Genomic DNA, 18,215 nt, shown 5'->3' on the forward strand with positions numbered 1-18,215 from the left:
GTCTCCAGTGAACAGCTGTGCACAGCCTGTCAAACAGGAACTCCACACGGAGCGAAACATCCTCTCCCCTTTGAAGACACTAACATGTTTAGATCCTCCTCGTGCTGCACTCTGCCAGTGGTCGCCTGGTTTAAATAGATCACGCGCCGCTGCTCAGATTTGTATAAAAACAAGCAAACTTAACTAAAATCCACATAATACAATATTGTCTATCTCATTCACCCCGTTCAAGTTGGTGTTTGTTTGTATGAGAGATATTTTTGCTTCACTTTTAGATGTCATACCCTGGATAGTTAGACATGTAACTGACTGTAACTCATAGCCATTTCCATGTTTGAAAGCCCCTAGGTGAATAGGCAAGAGTAGGATGCCAGTGATACAATGCCAGAGCTACAATGTAAGATGCCAGTTACAAAACCTAAGGCTTCGTCTCACAGCAGAGGACCCTCTAGTCTATAATTACATTCCATTTCTTTTTTTTTACATTTCAGTCATTTAGCAGACACTGTTATCCAGAGTGACTTACAGTTAGTGCATTCACCTGATGATAGCTAGGTGAGACAACCACATTATCACAGTAAGTAAATGTAGTGAATAAGTGTTAGTTAAAGAAAGGCAAGGTTTTTTTGGGGTGGATGGGGGAGGTTTATGTTGGATCATCATCATGTCAATTCCCCGTCAGATGTCTTCAAGACACTTTAATTGTGAGCTTAATATAGCTTAACATCAAATCCACAATGCCGTTAACATCGGATAGCCACTGCAGTTCGCCGCCCATTTAATCCCTAGCAGCAGCATATGCTTGTTTGTCTTTTGAGAAGCAGGCAAAGTAGAGCTAAGCTGGAGCTATCCCGTGCCACTGATAGATGAATGACCCAGAAAGAAAACAGGGCTGTACTGCCAACAGCCCACAACACCACAGTACTGCCATAGGCATAGAAGTGAGTCAGTCTCAGTCAGAATGAAGAGAAAGCCTCACTTAACCCACTGTAATATGCTACAGTAAAAATCAGAGCAGATGATGACAGACTTTAACTTTAATGACTCCAGGTGAATTATCCAGCATTCTGCTTCAAATATATCATTTTTTTCAGGCGGGTGGCGGTAGAAAGATCTACAGATTCCCACTCAGGAGTTCTATATCATGATTCATTCCTGTATCAGTTTGTCAGCTGTAAGTCATTTGGTGGCTTCTTGTTCAATTCTGTTTGCGTCCCAAATGGTACAATATTCCCTGTATAACGAATTACTACTGTATTGGGAATAGGGTGCCATTTGTGACACAGCCCATGTCTCATGCTGTTTCATGTCTTTGACTAGCCAGATACTGGGATCAAAGCAGCTCTTCCTTTTCCTCTCATCTGCAGGCAATAATCACAGGCTCAAGGTCGGAAGAGATTCTCAAAGCCAGGCCACTGCATTCATTCACTGACCATTATTTTTCATCTTAATTTTTCTAGATTCTCTCCCTCTTTCAAAATGTGAGCCCAAACTGGACGGACCCAGTCAACAAGCAGGTAATTTATTTACTTCATTATTTAGCTTTGTCTGCGGAATGTATTGTATAATTGTGCTACGCGTATGACGTGACATCTTGCTTTGGGATACCCTCTCAGATATCTGTTTATGCATGTTTGTGGTCAGGTTTGGGGAAGAAACAGAAACAGATCCTATCATATCTCGTCATGAGAGAGAGAGAGAGAGAGAGAGAGAGAGAGAGAGAGAGAGAGATGAAATGACCTCTCGTTTGAGCTCCCCTTATCTCTCTGCTTAGGTACATGGGTATACTGTACATACACACCTACTATATATAGTATATTACATGGCTGCTGTTGACAGTGACCTGCTCTTAGTGCACCCCAGCTGATTGAGAGTGAAAGTTAAGTACAGAGGGTCTGGTTTAACTGAAGGTCCTCATCACTGACTCAGTGCCATCAGAGCCTACCGGTGTATTTTTTTCATCATGATGCTTTCTTGTGTGTAGTCATTTCCTATTAGGTTCTACATGGAGTCTTGAAGGTTAATGTAGTATAGAGTTTTCACCCGTGACGTTCTTCATGGCTAACTGGTCACTGACCTGCTTATTTCTCAACAAGGTGACACAAGGTGACATAGGCAGACACACACACACAGACACGGCTACACTTCACCGCACTTGACTAGTTGGGACGTGGTCAACCGGACTGTCACCTGCTTATTAACTGAATGCCATCACGGCCTCCGTGTTCTTTATGTTCAGAAGGCCTAAGTTTAAAAAACTCACTGTCCAAACTTCACACCTAGACTGACTGGTTACTGATCGGTAGTTTTCCACATTCTGTTAGGTGAAGTGAAATATTTAACACATTTGTATCTACTATGATGAATCTGTTAGAGGCTACACATTAATTTGCAGGTGTTTCAGGTGCCAAGTTAATTATATAGGGTTAATAATGAGTTTCAATTAGGAAATTTGCTGACTCTGCTCTTACTAAAGATGGACTGTGTTGGCTAGAGGGGATAACGGTAATGTGTGAATTATTCAATAAAGTTGACCAAACATTTTTCTATCTGCTGAAAATTCCCTTTGGATATTTTGAATGCTACATAGGTAGGAGAAGTAGGCTATGTTATGTCATGATTATTTTAGCTTACCTTCTGCTGGTGGCCAAAAATCTACCATGTGCACTAGGTGCCATGTTCTTGTGAGCAAATTACAATTCTCTTTCCATATTGATATGCTTGTATCAGTCTAATACAGAACATCAGTATGTCTTTCAGGCAAACATTATGATCATTCTTTGCCTGTCTTTCTTACTGATAGCAATGCATTTTTTTCTGGAAGATCTTAGCAGAACAGAAAGTGTAAGATTGTGTGTAATTGAAGTGTATAGGCTACACCTTACTATAATCTCCCAGCAGAACACAGAACTGTCTCTCCCTTAATTGGGGCTTGCTGTGGATCAGGATCAGTAGGAGCAGTTCTGCTCTGTTCTGTGTTCCTGTGGCAGAGACCGACACACACAAAAATATCTGCTCTCCAGAGGAGGGCCTGTCTTTGGTCGCTGCCAAACCTCTGCCTGTGCTGTCAGTAGAGATCAGACCTGCTATGGTGACAGGGCTGGGATGGGAGGGCTGGGCTAGGAGGTCTGGGCTAGAAGGGCTGGGCTAGGAGGGCTAGGATAGGAGGGCTAGGCTAGGAGGGCTAGGCTAGGAGGACTAGGACAGGAGGGCTGGGCTAGGAGGACTGGACTAGGAAGACTGGGCGTAGGAGGGCTACGATAGGCCATGCATTAAAACATGAGAGCACTCCTTTCATGTCTGTTGAAAGCAGGAGGAGAGGAGAGGCTCGCTAGCTCTCGCTCACACACTCCCTCAGACTGTATTACTGAGATGAATACGATCATACAGTATGAAGTGAGTAACAACAATCGACATTTACTATGTGAACCATTTGCCTATGGTCTATTGTCGTTAAACAAACAGTTGAAGTAGGAAGTTTACATACACTTAGGTTGGAGTCGTTAAAACTCGTTTTTCAACCACTGCTCCTCGCACTCTTCCTGAAGTGCGTGTCCCCAGTCACCGCTCGTCGATGGAAGGATCGGACCAAGGTGCAGCGTGGTAGGCGTACATTTTAATTTATTAAATGAACACCAAAAACAAAACAAACAGTACCAAAAACAAGATCACACAAACTAAGGTGGGAAAAAGGCTGCCTAAGTATGATCTCCAATCAGAGACAACGATAGACAGCTGCCTCTGATTGGGAACCGTCGCCAGAAGCTCTGGACTGGGAACTGTCGCCAGAGGCTCTGCACTGGGAACCGTTACTGGAAGCTCTGGACTGGGAACCGTCGCCGGAAGCTCTGGACTGGGTACCGTCGCCGGAAGTTCTGGACTGGGAACGGTCGCCGGAAGCTCTGGACTGGGAACTGTCGCCGGAAGCTCTGGACTGGGAACTGTCGCCGGAAGCTCTGGACTGGGAACTGTCGCCGGAAGCTCTGGACTGTGAATGCGCACTGGAGGCCTGGTGCATGGAGCCGGGACAGGTGGCACCAGACTGGTGACACGCACCTCAGGGCGAGTGCGGGGAGCAGGCACAGGACGTACCTGACTGGGGACACGCACTTCAGGAAGAGTGCGAGGAGCAGGCACAGGACGTACTGGGCTGTGGAGGCGCACTGGAGACGTGGTGCGTAGAACCGGTGCAGGATATACTGGACCATGGAGGCGCACTGGAGGTCTGGAGCGTAGAGCTGGCACAACCCATCCTGGCTGGATACTCACTTTAGCCCGGCAAGTGCGGGGCGCTGGCACAGGACGCAATGGGCTGTGAAGGCGCACTGGCGACACAATGCATAGAGCTGGCGCAGGATATCCTGGACCGAGGAGGCGTACTGGAGACCAGGAGCGCTGAGCCGGCACAACTCGTCCTGGCTGAATGCTCACTTTCACACGGCAAGTGCGAGGAGCTGGCACAGAATGCACCGGGCTGTGGATGCGCACTGGAGACACATTGCGTATATCCGCAAAACATGGTGCCTGACTGGTCCCACGCTCCTCACGGCGACTGTCTTGCTCCAGACACCAATGCATCCACCCTACCTCATTACCCCCTTCAACTATCTCACAATACTTCTTGCTCAGTCTATCCCAATATTCCTCCTCGCTCTCAGACTTGCCCCTCGGCTTCGCCGACCAACCCGTGTGCCCCCCCCCCAACATTTTTTGGGGGGGCTGCCTCTCGGGCTTCCGTCGTGGTCGTGAACTTCGGAGTCGCCGTTGATCCTCCTTCGCTGCCTCCGCCTGCTTCCATGGCAGGGTCTTGTCCCCTGCCATAACCTCCTCCCATGTCCATGATGTCCTCCACTCCCTTTTCTCCCGGGCCCAGGATCCCTGCTTCTCCTGGCCACGCTGTTTGGTCCTTTGGTGGTGGGATCTTCTGTTACGCTCGTCGATGGAAGGATCGGACAAAGGTGCAGCGTGGTAGGCGTACATTTTAATTTATTAAATGAACACCAAAAACAAAACAAATACAAACGAAAACGTAACATTCAGTAGGGCAAATAGCACAGTACCAAAAACAAGATCCCACAAACTAAGGTGGGAAAAAGGCTGCCTAAGTATGATCCCCAATCAGAGACAACGATAGACAGCTGCCTCTGATTGGGAACCATACCCGGCAAACAAAAAAATAGAACAACTTGAATGCCCACCCATATCACACCCTGACCTAACCAAATAGAGAATAAAAAGGCTCTCTAAGGTCAGGGCGTGACAACCACTCCACAAATTTCTTGATAAACAAACTATAGTTTTGGCAAGTCGGTTAGGACATCTAATTTGTGCATGACACAAGTAATTTTTCCAACAATTGTTTACAGACAGATTATTTCACTTATAATTCACAATTCCAGTGGGTCAGAAGTTTACATACACTAAGTTGACTGTGCCTTTAAACAGCTTGGAAAATTCCAGAAAAAGTCATGGCTTTAGAAGCTTCTGATAGGCTAATTGGCATCATTTGGGTCAATTGGAGGTGTACCTGTGGATGTATTTCAAGACCTACCTTCAAGCTCAGTGCCTCTTTGCTTGACATCATGGGAAAATCAAAAGAAATCATCCAAGACCTCAGAAAAAATATTGTAGACCTCCACATGTCTGGTTCATCCTTGGGAGTCATTTCCAAACGCCTGAAGGTACCACGTTCATCTTTACAAACAATAGTCCGCAAGTATAAACACCATGGGACCACACAGCTGTCATACCTCTCAGGAAGGAGACGCGTTCTGTCTCCTAGAGATGAACGTACTTTGGTGCAAAAAGTACAAATCAATCCCAGAACAACAGCAAATTACCTTGTGAAGATGCTGGAGGAAACAGGTACAAAAGTATCTATATCCACAGTAAAACGAGTCCTATAACGACATAACCTGAAAGGCTGCTCAGCAAGGAAGAAGGCTCTGCTCCAAAACCGCCATTAAAAAGCCAGACTACGGTTTGCAACTGCACATGGGGACAAAGATCATATTTTTTGAGAAATGTCCTCTGGTCTGATAAAACAAAAATAGAACAGTTTGGCCATAATGACCATTGTTATGTTTGGATGAAAAAGGGGGAGGCTTGCAAGCCGAAGAACAGGAAGGAGGCCTACAAACCCGACTCAGTTACACCAGCTCTGTCAGGAGGAATGGGCCAAAATTCACCCAACTTATTGTGGTAAGCGTGTGGAAGGCTTCCCGAAACGTTTGACCCAAGTTAACAATTTAAAGGCAATGCTACCAAATACTAATTGAGTGTATGTACACTTCTGACCCACTGGGAATGTGATGAAAGAAATAAAAGCTGAAATAAATCATTCTCTCTACTATTATTCTGACATTTCACATTCTTAAAATAAAGTGGTGATCCTAACTGACCTAAGACAGGGAATCTTTACTAGGATTAAATGTCAGGAATTGTGAAAAATGTAGTTTAAATGTATTTGGCTAAGGTGTATGTAAACTTCCGACTTCAACTGTACATACAGCCAAATACATCTCACATGGCGCAGCAGGACTTTAGGATTCCCTAAAGTAAGAACAGAGACACGTCTCTGGCTGCCATCTTTATTCTGAGAGCAATTCCAGGAAATCCCTTTGAGGACCATTAAGTCTCATGTTTACACACAGAACGAGTCCAGAGTGTGTTCACTGTTCTCTGTTACGCGGCAGGGAGCGATATACAGCAGATGGAGAACCCTATTTCCATAAATATCTGATTTTATACAGCAGCAGTACAGCTTGGTTCTCTGTTTGCATCCAGATAAAAGTCCTGGACGACAGTTTGTCAATATCACCACACTCAGCAAGACATGCTGCAAAAGCCGCATAGATCTTTTGCTTACACTTTCCCACAATACACAGAATATGTCATTTAGAAAATGAAAAGCTTTTGTAATATGGAAAATAGCATGAACAAATAACTGATTATAATGCTATATTACATTATAATGCAGAAGAGTCTTTAAATTCTTTTCAGCACAAATCACTGAAGGGTATTTTTTATTCAACTAGGCAAGTCGGTTAAGAACAAATTCTTATTTACAATGACAGCCTACCCCAGCCCAACTGTGCGCCGTCCTATGGGACTCCCAATCACGGCCGGATGTGATACAGCTTGGATTCGAACCAGGAACTGTAGTGACGCCTCCTGCAGTAAGATGCAGTGTCTTAGACCACTGTGCCACTCAGGATGACTCTTATTGGTTAGTAGCACAATAGAAGACCCTTAGTAGATTATCATCCCATCTCAATAGGTACCTTGGTAATGCCTCTTTATTTTTTAAATTTTATTTCACCTTTATTTAACCAGCAAAAAAAGAAACATCCCTTTTTCAGGACCCTGTCTTACAAAGATAATTCGTAAAAATCCAAATAACTTCACAGATCTTCATTGTAAAGGGTTTAAACACTGTTTCCCATGCTTGTTCAATGAACCATAAACAATTAATGAACATGCACCTGTGGAACGGTCGTTAAGATACTAACAGCTTACAGACGGTAGGCAATTAAGGTCACAGTTATGAAAACTTAGAACACTAAAGAGGCCTTTCTACTGACTCTGAAAAACACCAAAAGAAAGATGCCCAGGGTCCCTGCTCATCTGCGTGAACGTGCCTTAGGCATGCTGCAAGGAGGCATATATATATATATCTCCCTGTCTCTATCTATCTATCTATCTATCTATCTATCTATCTATCTATCTATCTATCTATCTATCTATCTATCTATCTATCTATCTATCTATCTATCTATCTATCTGTCTGTCTGTCTGTCTGTCTGTCTATCTCTCGCTCTCTCTATATATATATATCTTTCTGTCTCCTCTTTTTTAGTCTTTTAACATCCATCTCAGTTTTAATCTCATCTGCCGCCATCCTTAGCTGAAGATGATGCTGTTGATGATACTCTACCGTTGCTGTGAGGATCCAAGCTGTACCATTATAAGCCCAGCACCTCATAATGATCCTGTTAGAGGCTGCACACTGCTCTCGCCTTTACTCTCCCTTACTCCCCTGACTGTATGACCCAGCACAGCTGTCTCCATGTCATACACCACAGGGGTCCAACTGGCCCCACTCTGCCATTCCCTATGCCCCTACACCCCCTGGCCCCTAAGAGTAGGAGGTGTGACAACCTGTATGATGCCTCGACCCTGCTCCCCTGTCCCCTCCGTCTACCTGTTACCCTGTCCCCCTGTCCCTCCTGCCTGCCTTCAGCACAACACAACAGACCTAGTCCCACAGCCCACCTAATTGTGCTCTTTACTCCATTACAACCAGTCTTAATGCTAATTGTTAAGTTAACATGCCTCCACTCTCCTCCTCTCCTCTTCTGCTTCCGGGCCGCTGCCTGTGAGCAGTTGCTTGCTTGAGTCTCTCCCTTCCCACTCCTTAACTGCCTCCGTGCGTCTTCATACGCAAGGGACATGGAAGTAATTCATGAGCAGTAATGAAAGCTGACGTGTCACCACCTCCCCCAACTCCCCACCCCTCCCCTCCCCTCCCTTAGTTCCTCCCTACCCTGGCCTCTCTCTGTGGAGCAGAGTATAACAGAATATCAAATGAGCTCCAGAAACCACTTCCTTCTCTGGTTAAAACAGACCAAAGCATGGAAGGTCGTTGGGAATTAGGATCTATCAGACTGTTTGAGCCAACCCTAGCAGCCCCGTCCATGGTTATTATTATTATTTATTTTTCCCTGTTTTTTCTCTCCAATTTCATGGTATCCAATTGGTAGTTACAGTCTTGTCTCATCGCTTCAACTCCCATACAGACTCGGGAGAGGCAAATGTCAAGAGCCGTGCATCCTCTGAAACACAACCCAACCAAGCCGAGGTGTCAGAGGAAACACCGTGCACCTGGCAACTGTGTCAGTGTGCACTGCACCTGGCCCACCACAGGAGTCACTAGTGCACAATGGAACAAGGACATCCTTGCCAGCCAAACCCTCCCCTAACCTGGACGAATTTTGCGCCGCCCCATGGGTCTCCCGGTCACAGCCGGATGTGACAGAGCCTGGACTCGAACCAGAATCTCTAGTGGCACGGCTAGCACTGTGACAGAGAGCTCCAACGGGAGGACGAACCACACTGTGTGGTTCGAACAGGACGAAGGATAGTTCTGAGTTTAATCTGCAGAATTAGAATGCGAATAAAAGCCCATGTGGCAAATATTGAGAAAGACCCAATCACCGCCAGCTAGCAGAGCCTGTTACAGTATTTAGCTGCAGCTAGCTACAGCAGCGAAACTGCAAATCAAAACTGACAGTGAAAGCACAAACATTTACTACCTTCTCATCAAGCTAATGGATTTAGAAAGCTCACATCCATATTACGGACAGCATTAGGCATCACCTAATGTCATAAAGGAATAGGCAGCCTCGACGCAGCAGTCTATTAACTAACTGACCGCCTGGTGATGTCACCAGGCATGCCATAACTCCAGTGGTCTTTTCAAATAGCTATTACAATAAAATGGCATTATTATATATTTTTACATTTCACAGTATTATTCCAACCTCATAGTGTGGAAATATACTGCTCAAAAAAATAAAGGGAACACTTTAACAACACAATGTAACTCCAAGTCAATCACACTTCTGTGAAATCAAACTGTCCACATAGGACGCAACACTGATTGACAATAAATTTCACATGCTGTTGTGCAAATGGAATAGACAACAGGTGGAAATTATAGGCAATTAGCAAGACACCCCCAATAAAGGAGTGGTTCTGCAGGTGGGGACCACAGACCACTTCTCAGTTCCTATGCTTCCTGGCTGATGTTTTGGTCACTTTTGAATGCTGGCGGTGCTTTCACTCTAGTGGTAGCATGAGACGGAGTCTACAACCCACACAAGTGGCTCAGGTAGTGCAGCTCATCCAGAATGGCACATCAATGCGAGCTGTGGCAAGAAGGTTTGCTGTGTCTGTCAGCGTAGTGTCCAGAGCATGGAGGCGCTACCAGGAGACAGGCCAGTACATCAGGAGACGTGGAGGAGGCCGTAGGAGGGCAACAACCCAGCAGCAGGACCGCTACCTCCACCTTTGTGCAAGGAGGAGCAGGAGGAGCACTGCCAGAGCCCTGCAAAATGACCTACAGCAGGCCACAAATGTGCATGTGTCTGCTCAAACGGTCAGAAACAGACTCCATGAGGGTGGTATGAGGGCCCGACGTCCACAGGTGGGGGTTGTGCTTACAGCCCAACACCGTGCAGGACGTTTGGCATTTGCCAGAGAACACCAAGATTGGCAAATTCGCCACTGGCGCCCTGTGCTCTTCACAGATGAAAGCAGGTTCACACTGAGCACATGTGACAGACGTGACAGAGTCTGGAGACGCCGTGGAGAACGTTCTGCTGCCTGCAACATCCTCCAGCATGACCAGTTTGGCGGTGGGTCAGTCATGGTGTGGGGTGGCATTTCTTTGGGGGGCCGCACAGCCCTCCATGTGCTCGCCAGAGGTAGCCTGACTGCCATTAGGTACCGAGATGAAATCCTCAGACCCCTTGTGAGACCATATGCTGGTGCGGTTGGCCCTGGGTTCCTCCTAATGCAAGACAATGCTAGACCTCATGTGGCTGGAGTGTGTCAGCAGTTCCTGCAAGAGGAAGGCATTGATGCTATAGACTGGCCCGCCCGTTCCCCAGACCTGAATCCAATTGAGAACATCTGGGACATCATGTCTCGCTCCATCCACCAACGCCACGTTGCACCACAGACTGTCCAGGAATTGGCGGATGCTTTAGTCCAGGTCTGGGAGGAGATCCCTCAGGAGACCATCCGCCACCTCATCAGGAGCATGCCCTGGCGTTGTATGGAGGTCATACAGGCACGTGGAGGCCACACACACTACTGAGCCTCATTTTGACTTGTTTTAAGGACATTACATCAAAGTTGGATCAGCCTGTAGTGTGGTTTTCCACTTTAATTTTGAGTGTGACTCCAAATCCAGACCTCCATGGGCTGATAAATTGGATTTCCATTGATTATTTTTGTGTGATTTTGTTGTCAGCACATTCAACTATGTAAACAAACAACTATGTAAAGAAACAAGATTATTTCTTTCATTCAGATCTAGGATGTGTTGTTTAAGTGTTCCCTTTATTTTCTTGAGCAGTGTATATATAAAACACAGGAAAATCGAGTTTTTGACTCCACTGAGCCTTATATATAATAATATATAAGTAATCAAATGACTTGCAAGAAACCAACAGTCTTTTCATACAGAGACAACACAGGCCTTGCTGTGGTTCAAACATCCATTATTGCGTATTGAGACTATAGTCCTGGTCTGTTGATGAATTGATGAAGACAAACACTGACTGGTCTCAGATCAGACTCAGAGACTCAGCGTCCTGGCAGGGTGACAGAGAGGCAGCATGGTACTGATCCAGGTTGCCTATTAATACACCCTGCCACTGAGCCTCTGCTCACTTTCTCACTTTCTCTGTGTTAGCCTGGTTCAATCAGACTGAACAATGCATTATCCACTGGGTGTCAGGAAAGGCAACTCATCATCACACCTCGTTCCAGCCACAGCAACTTCAACCGGTGTATTATTAGTTTACCCAAAACACATCCATGTTACTAGGTTACCACTTCCTCTGGATTAGCTTGTTACCTGTGGATTTGACTCTTTAGTGCAATGTGGTCAGTATGAATGGATTACTGTAGATGAGTTAATGTGGTGCGCTGCCAAAAGGAACATTGTTCCAGGAAAGCTGGATCTAGCTGAAATGAATGTACTGGCTTGCAGTTGTTACAAGTTACAACATAACACACCGTTCACAGTACTTTGTAGTCGAGAGAGAGAGAGAGAGAGAGAGAGAGAGAGAGAGAGAGAGAGAGAGAGAGAGAGAGAGAGAGAGAGAGAGAGAGAGACGAAACACAGCCTGACGGCAGTGCCCTCAAGGGGGAGACGCACCCCCCCCCACACACACACACGCATACACACACACACACCTCAGAGGACGGACTAGGGACGGGACACAACCTCAGAGAGAACACTGCCGGTTCTGTTGCTAGAGAGCACTGATGCATGTGAGAGAGGACCTCTGGAAGGGCCCTCCTCCCCTACACAAACCAATAAGAAGGCAGAGCTAGCTCTAATGGTCCAGAGATTGGATTGGGTGGAGGTGGTGGTGGTGATGCACTGACTGTAATGTAAAGGGAGATGGATGGGGCTTGGCTGGTTCTATTCTAAAGCTCTTAGCACAGGGGCCTGTTGACATTCTCATACAGAGCACTGGGGAGAACACAGAAGATAGCAGATAGCAAGCACCGTCCTTCCTCACTGATGCCCTGGTCCATGGAGCTAAAGCTATTCTAGTGAGGGCCGTTCCTCTCTGCTGCTACCTGACTTGTTCATGAGCTGAATGGTGTGAGAAGGGAAAAGACATGGCCATGCAGATTCTCTCCACAGGACTGTAAAGTAGCTACCTTGTGGAATGATATTCTCATCCCTGATGGTTGCATGGCTAGTGAGTCTCTCTTCTTTCTTCACCAAACATCGGCCTATTTATGGAGTCAGTCGGTGCTGAATCAGGACATTCTCAAATAGCTATTTATTTCTGATATTGTAATGTATTTGTCTATGATTCATCTGTTTAGTTGTACTTGCTGCCCTTGTACCAGTCATTTTTACAACTGGCTGATTATGACTGTGCTCATCAGAATGGGATTAGCTCAGTTATCGTGAGGCTAATATGATTGTGTCACTTTCCAGTAGGGAGAACATTTTTCAAAACGGAGGGAAGCAGGGGAACGACTACCTGCACTTATTCAATAAGAAACACTTATTTTAGTTTTTCATTTCAAAACGTTGTGCTACAGTGTGCCCTACTGAACATGACCTATGTCATTTAGTTTGGAACATGGATTGGTCTGGTCAGTCTTCATGTTCTCCTTGGGTGTTGGGAGTCTTTCTTTCATCCTGACACTTGATACTGTTTGTCCTCCATTGCTCTCCTCTCCTTTCAGAGATCCCTGTAGATAATGGGTCCTTTCATTTCATCCTCTAGTGGCAAATTAGGTCACCGAGCTGAAAGCAAAGCGGGTGGTCATGTGTTGAATGACTAAGAAATTATTTTGGACTATTTTCTAAACATTTTTAATTAATTGCTGCAGACATGATGAGGGCAATGGTGTTGTTTATTGTCGTAGATGTGTTACTTAGGCTATGTTTCTTTTGGGGTGGGGGGTTTGGTGGGGGGTAGAGTTGTTATGCTTTATTTATCTCACCGTGCTGTGAGGATTTGGTGTGATGTGGCTTGTTTGTCCCTCTGGGGGAGCGATAGCTGTAGACTGAGCCTGTCCAAAGGGCAGGACAGCGTAACTGAACAGAAAGAGCTCAGCCCCTCTGAGGAGGTCATAATCTCTGACTGTGTCGACTTGGACCTGCTCCAGTACCATGCCATCACTATTACCATTATCTTGGCTAAGGTAATCCAAAGGCATCCTGGCTGCTAGCTACGATGCAAGGCTCTCATCTGGTCTGGACACCACAACCCATGAAGCAGAACTAGTCTGTATAAAGAGGCTTGGAGGGAGTTTTGATTTTGGCCCAGATAACGTACTCAGACCGTAAACGCCCTTCTGCCTGAATCTGAGGGTGAAGAAGTGGGTGCCTGACTCAACAGATTGTAAGAATATTTACTGCCATGGTTTAATTTGTAACTGACAGATCTGTAAGATAATTGTAATGACTCTTCCAAACAGGAGATACACACAGGCCTGCACCATTATGTTGTCAATTACATTTTTGGATTTTTATAGATTGTTTCAGATCTCTACCGCTTAGCCAGGCCTGAGTGAAAAGGAATGAAGTATGATGGACATTTCTGTTGAGAAAAAGTGCACTGGCATTAAAATGTTTAATATTTCAAGAGGCTGTCGTATGTATGTGTCTCTAACACAGTGATGACTACAGAAAAAAGGTTGGTAGGTAGAACATTGGAACGCTTGGAATGCAAGCTGATCCTAACTGTTATAGGCCTATTTCTCTTTTGTCCTGTTTATCAAAAGTGTTGGAAAAACTTGTCAATAATCAACTGACTGGCTTTCTTGATGTCTATAGTATTCTCTCTGGTATGCAATCTGGTTTCCGCTCAGGTTATGGATGTGTCACTGCAACCTTAAGGTCCTAAATGATGTCACCATTGCCCTTGATTCAAAGGAATGTTCTCCTGCTATTTTAATTGACGGCCAAAGCTTTTGATAAGGTAGACCATTCCATTCTTGTGAGCCGGCTAAGGATTATTGATGTCTCTGAGGGGTCTTTGGCCTGGTTTGCTAACTACCTCTCTCAAAGAGTGCAGTGTGTAAAGTCAGAACATCTGCTGTCTCAGCCACTGCCTGTCACCAAGGGAGTACCCCAAGGCTCGATCCTAGGCCCCACGTTCTTCTCAATTTACATCAACAACATAGCTCAGGCAGTAGGAAGCTCTCTCTCATCCATTTATATGCAGAGGATACAGTTTTATACTCATCTGGCCCCTCCCAGGATTTTGTGTTAAATGCTCAACAAAAAAGCTTTCTCAGCTTTCTCTGCCCTTAACCTTGTTCTGAACACCTCCAAAACAAAGGTCATATGGTTTGGTAAGAAGAATGCCCCTCTCCCCACCGGTGTGATTACTACCTCTGAGGGTTTAGAGCTTGAGGTAGTCACCTCAAAAAAGTACTTGGGAGTATGGCTAGATGGTACACTGTCGTTCTTTCAGCACATATCAAAGCTGCAGGCTAAGGTTACATATAGACTTGGTTTCCTCTATTGTAATCGCTCCTCTTTCACCCCAGCTGCCAAACTAACCCTGATTCAGATGACCAACCTACCTGTGCTAGATCACGGAGACGTAATTTATAGATCGGCAGGTAAGGGTGCTCACGAGCGGGAAGATGTTCTTTACTATTCGGCAATCAGATTTGACACCAATGCTCCTTATAGGACACATCACTGCGCTCTATACTCCTCTGTAAACTGGTCATCTCTGTATACCGTCATAAGACCCACTGGTTGATGCTTATTTTTAAAACCCTCTTAGGCCTCACTCCCCCCTATCTGAGATATCTACTGCAGCCCTCATCCTCCACATACAACTCCCGTTCTGACAGTCACATTCTGTTAACGGTCCCCAAAGCACACACATCCCTGGGTCGCTCCTCTTTTCAGTTCACTGCAGCTAGCGAGTGAAACGAGCTGCAAAAAACACTCAAACTGGACAGTTTTATCTCCATCTCTTCATTAAAAGACTCAGTCATGGACATTCTTACTGACAGTTGTGGCTGCTTCACGCGATGTATTGTTGTCTCTACCTTCTTGCCTTTTGTGCTGTTGTCTGTGCCCAAAAACTTTTGTACCATGTTTTGTGCTGCTACCATGTTGTGCTGCAGCCATGTTGTGTTGCTACCATGTTGTTGTCATGTGTTGCTGCCATCCTATGTTGTTGTCTTAGGTCTCTCTTTATGTAGTGTTGTGGTGTCTATCTTGTCGTGATGTGTGTTTTGTCCAATATTTGTATTTTTAAACACAGGCCCGTCCCCGCAGGAGGCCTTTTGCCTTTTGGTAGGTCATCATTGTAAATAAGAATTTGTTCTTAACTGACTTGCCTAGTTAAATAAAAAAAAAATATATATATATATATATATATGTTAAAAAAAATATGCACGGGGGAGTTTTCGGCTAGATTCCATTGTCTGGTTTCCTGGACAAGTCAAGTTTCCTTGACTGAAAAGCATGCTCAATGTAGAATCCCCCTTGAAATAGTTTTTTGCCCTATGAATACCTTGCTCCTCTACTGTAAGCCTTGGATTGGGTCAGCTCTTCGCTAGTCTCTCTAAACAGACAGACTGGCAGGTGTGTCCCTTTTCCCTGTCAGTTCCCTCAAGTAGCATTAAGGCCCTAGTAGTGAGGATGTGAGTGTGTCTAATCTCTGTTATAAAGAAATGACAGTGTGGAAGGTTAGGTGTAGGTCTAATGAATAACCCCCCTTTATTCAAGCCATGTGGACAGCCATGGTGGAGGTTTAAGCCAAGTAAGTCAGGAAAAGAAAACAGCAGTATAATGAATATGAATTGGAATTGCAGACCTTTACCATACCACTGAGCATGTTGTAACATTAGTTCACTCAGTATAATAACATTAAGAATCAACGGAAGGTGACCTCTCGTCTAAGCTGTCCCCTATTTTCCTTTCTCCCCCCTGGGGGCAGTGGAGACTGGTCGTAGGATTTGGGGCTGGTTCCCTCCCTGCCTGGTATGCCTGTGCCCTCACTGTGACTGACTGGGCAGTGTGCACTGACACCTGCTGGACTGGGAGGGAGGGACCATGGACTGCAGGAACCAGGCGCTGGGCTGCATCTGAAATGGCACCCTATTCACTATATAGTGCACTACTTTTGACCCGGTTTTAACACAGTTATAGAATGGTAATGTGGACAGTGATTCTTTCTGTCTCACATAAACACATTATTCACATGACGTGTATCCTTGAGATCTCTTTGCCTTGGTGACAGGCAACAATATTGGAGGACAGTTTGAATGTGTTAGTAAACGCTGGGGAAAGAAGGGGGCACGGTCTGCCCTTACACTGCATTTAGCTTCTTAATTCAATGTTAAATGCTTGGCTGTCTAGCACTGACTGGGAAGGAGAGGCTTTTTCCAGGCCATGGTACTGTAGTCTTATTTCCATTCAAAGATGGGGTGGAGTCAGAGTACACATTCAGATGTGGTTATGCGCTGTGTTTGAATGGAAACCTAACTCCAAAAGACCTACAATTAGCCAAATAAGAGCAGCAGAACATCCAAAATTAGGAACTGCAGCTTCTTTCCCACTGCATGGCCTGTTTTGCAATGTAAAAGATAGTGGAGAGCTCTCAGCTCGACCAAAATAAACAGCTGGCAGATTAGTCCTTGGGATAGGATCTGCAGCAGGACCGAGAAAGAAAATCCAATTGGCAATGATCTAAATAGCTGTGCAATCTTTTACTAATTTTGTGGTGCTTTAAATATGTCCACACTCTCAGTCAAGAGGAGGCTCACTAGTGCATACAGATGGCCAATAGTGTGGCTCTAGCTGGCTGTTTTCCGTATTTGTTGTTATGCTGTGGCCATCTGATATTCCACCAGATAGAGGATGTTGTTGGAAAGCTACTGTTTACAAAATGAGTGTTTGACTTTCCAGCTCTACAACAACAGTGTTGGGACATAGGATGTGACCCTCCATCCAGAGGAAAACACATGAGATGTATTCTGGTGTCCAGTCTGTGTATTCAGAGGACTGGCTCTTTTTTTGTCAAGTCTAGTGAAAACCTATTCAGTGGTAGAGCTGGAGAGGGCCCAGGTCTGTCTATGCACAGGGATATCATGAGCTCATAAACACTAACGCTGGTCTATGCACCACTGGATGTGCATCACACACGCAGGGACATACAGTATTTTAGCCATTATTTAACTAGGCAAGTCAGTTAAGAAAAAAAGTCTTATTTACAATGACAGCCTAGGAACAGTAGGTTAACTGCCTTGTTCAGGGGCCGAAAGACTGATTTTTACCAGCTTGGGGATTTGATCTAAAAACCTTTCGGTTACTGGCCCAACACTCTAACCACTAGGCTACCTACCAGGACACACATGCAGTAACACAAGATGTCATATTCATCACTCTCTCACTGTGCTGACTGGACAAAGATAAACAACAGCACTGATTGCATCTGCGAAAGAAAAAGCCTCTATAACAAGACTCATTCTGAATGTACTGGTAAATAACACGATTTGGCAGTAACATGCGTTATTGTTTTATGATAGAAGCTCCGTGTTTGTTTCTGTATGTGTGTGTGTGTCAGGGTTTTCGTAAGGAAAATGTGGTGCCTGACGTTTGACCGGCAGCATTTTAATTTAACTGCTAGACAATGAAATAAAGCAGATTTGAAAACCAATCGAACATGAGAGAAATAGGCTACTGGTTCCACGGCATAAGTCTTTATAAAATAATTGCCTCTACGTTTCTATGGTCGGATCTTACTTTGAAGCAATGTAAGACATGCCTCATAATAGGAAGTAAAACGTTCAGGTTTCAAACATTTAAGTATATATTTTCAAAATGGACCAGCTACTGCCTCCAGCTCATTGCAAAGTGGTGTGTGATGCACTGAAGCCTGCCTACCATTGCCTATACAGTCGTGGCCAAAAGTTTTGAG

General features: G+C 45.1%; 1 protein-coding gene across 5 annotated transcripts in view; it reads left to right on the plus strand.

Moving 5' to 3' along the window:
• LOC106579830 (triple functional domain protein) overlaps positions 1-18,215 on the plus strand; it is a 138,509-nt gene that overhangs the window by 10,294 nt on the left and 110,000 nt on the right. For all 5 annotated transcript variants that reach the window (XM_014160062.2, XM_045702163.1, XM_045702176.1 and 2 more), the window contains exon 2: positions 1,461-1,517. In XM_014160062.2, coding sequence (XP_014015537.1) covers positions 1,461-1,517 — 57 coding nt within the window. The remainder of the gene's footprint in view (positions 1-1,460; positions 1,518-18,215) is intronic.

The sequence above is a fragment of the Salmo salar genome, chromosome ssa02, assembly GCF_905237065.1.
Source record: "Salmo salar chromosome ssa02, Ssal_v3.1, whole genome shotgun sequence".
Taxonomy (NCBI): Eukaryota; Metazoa; Chordata; class Actinopteri; order Salmoniformes; family Salmonidae; genus Salmo; species Salmo salar.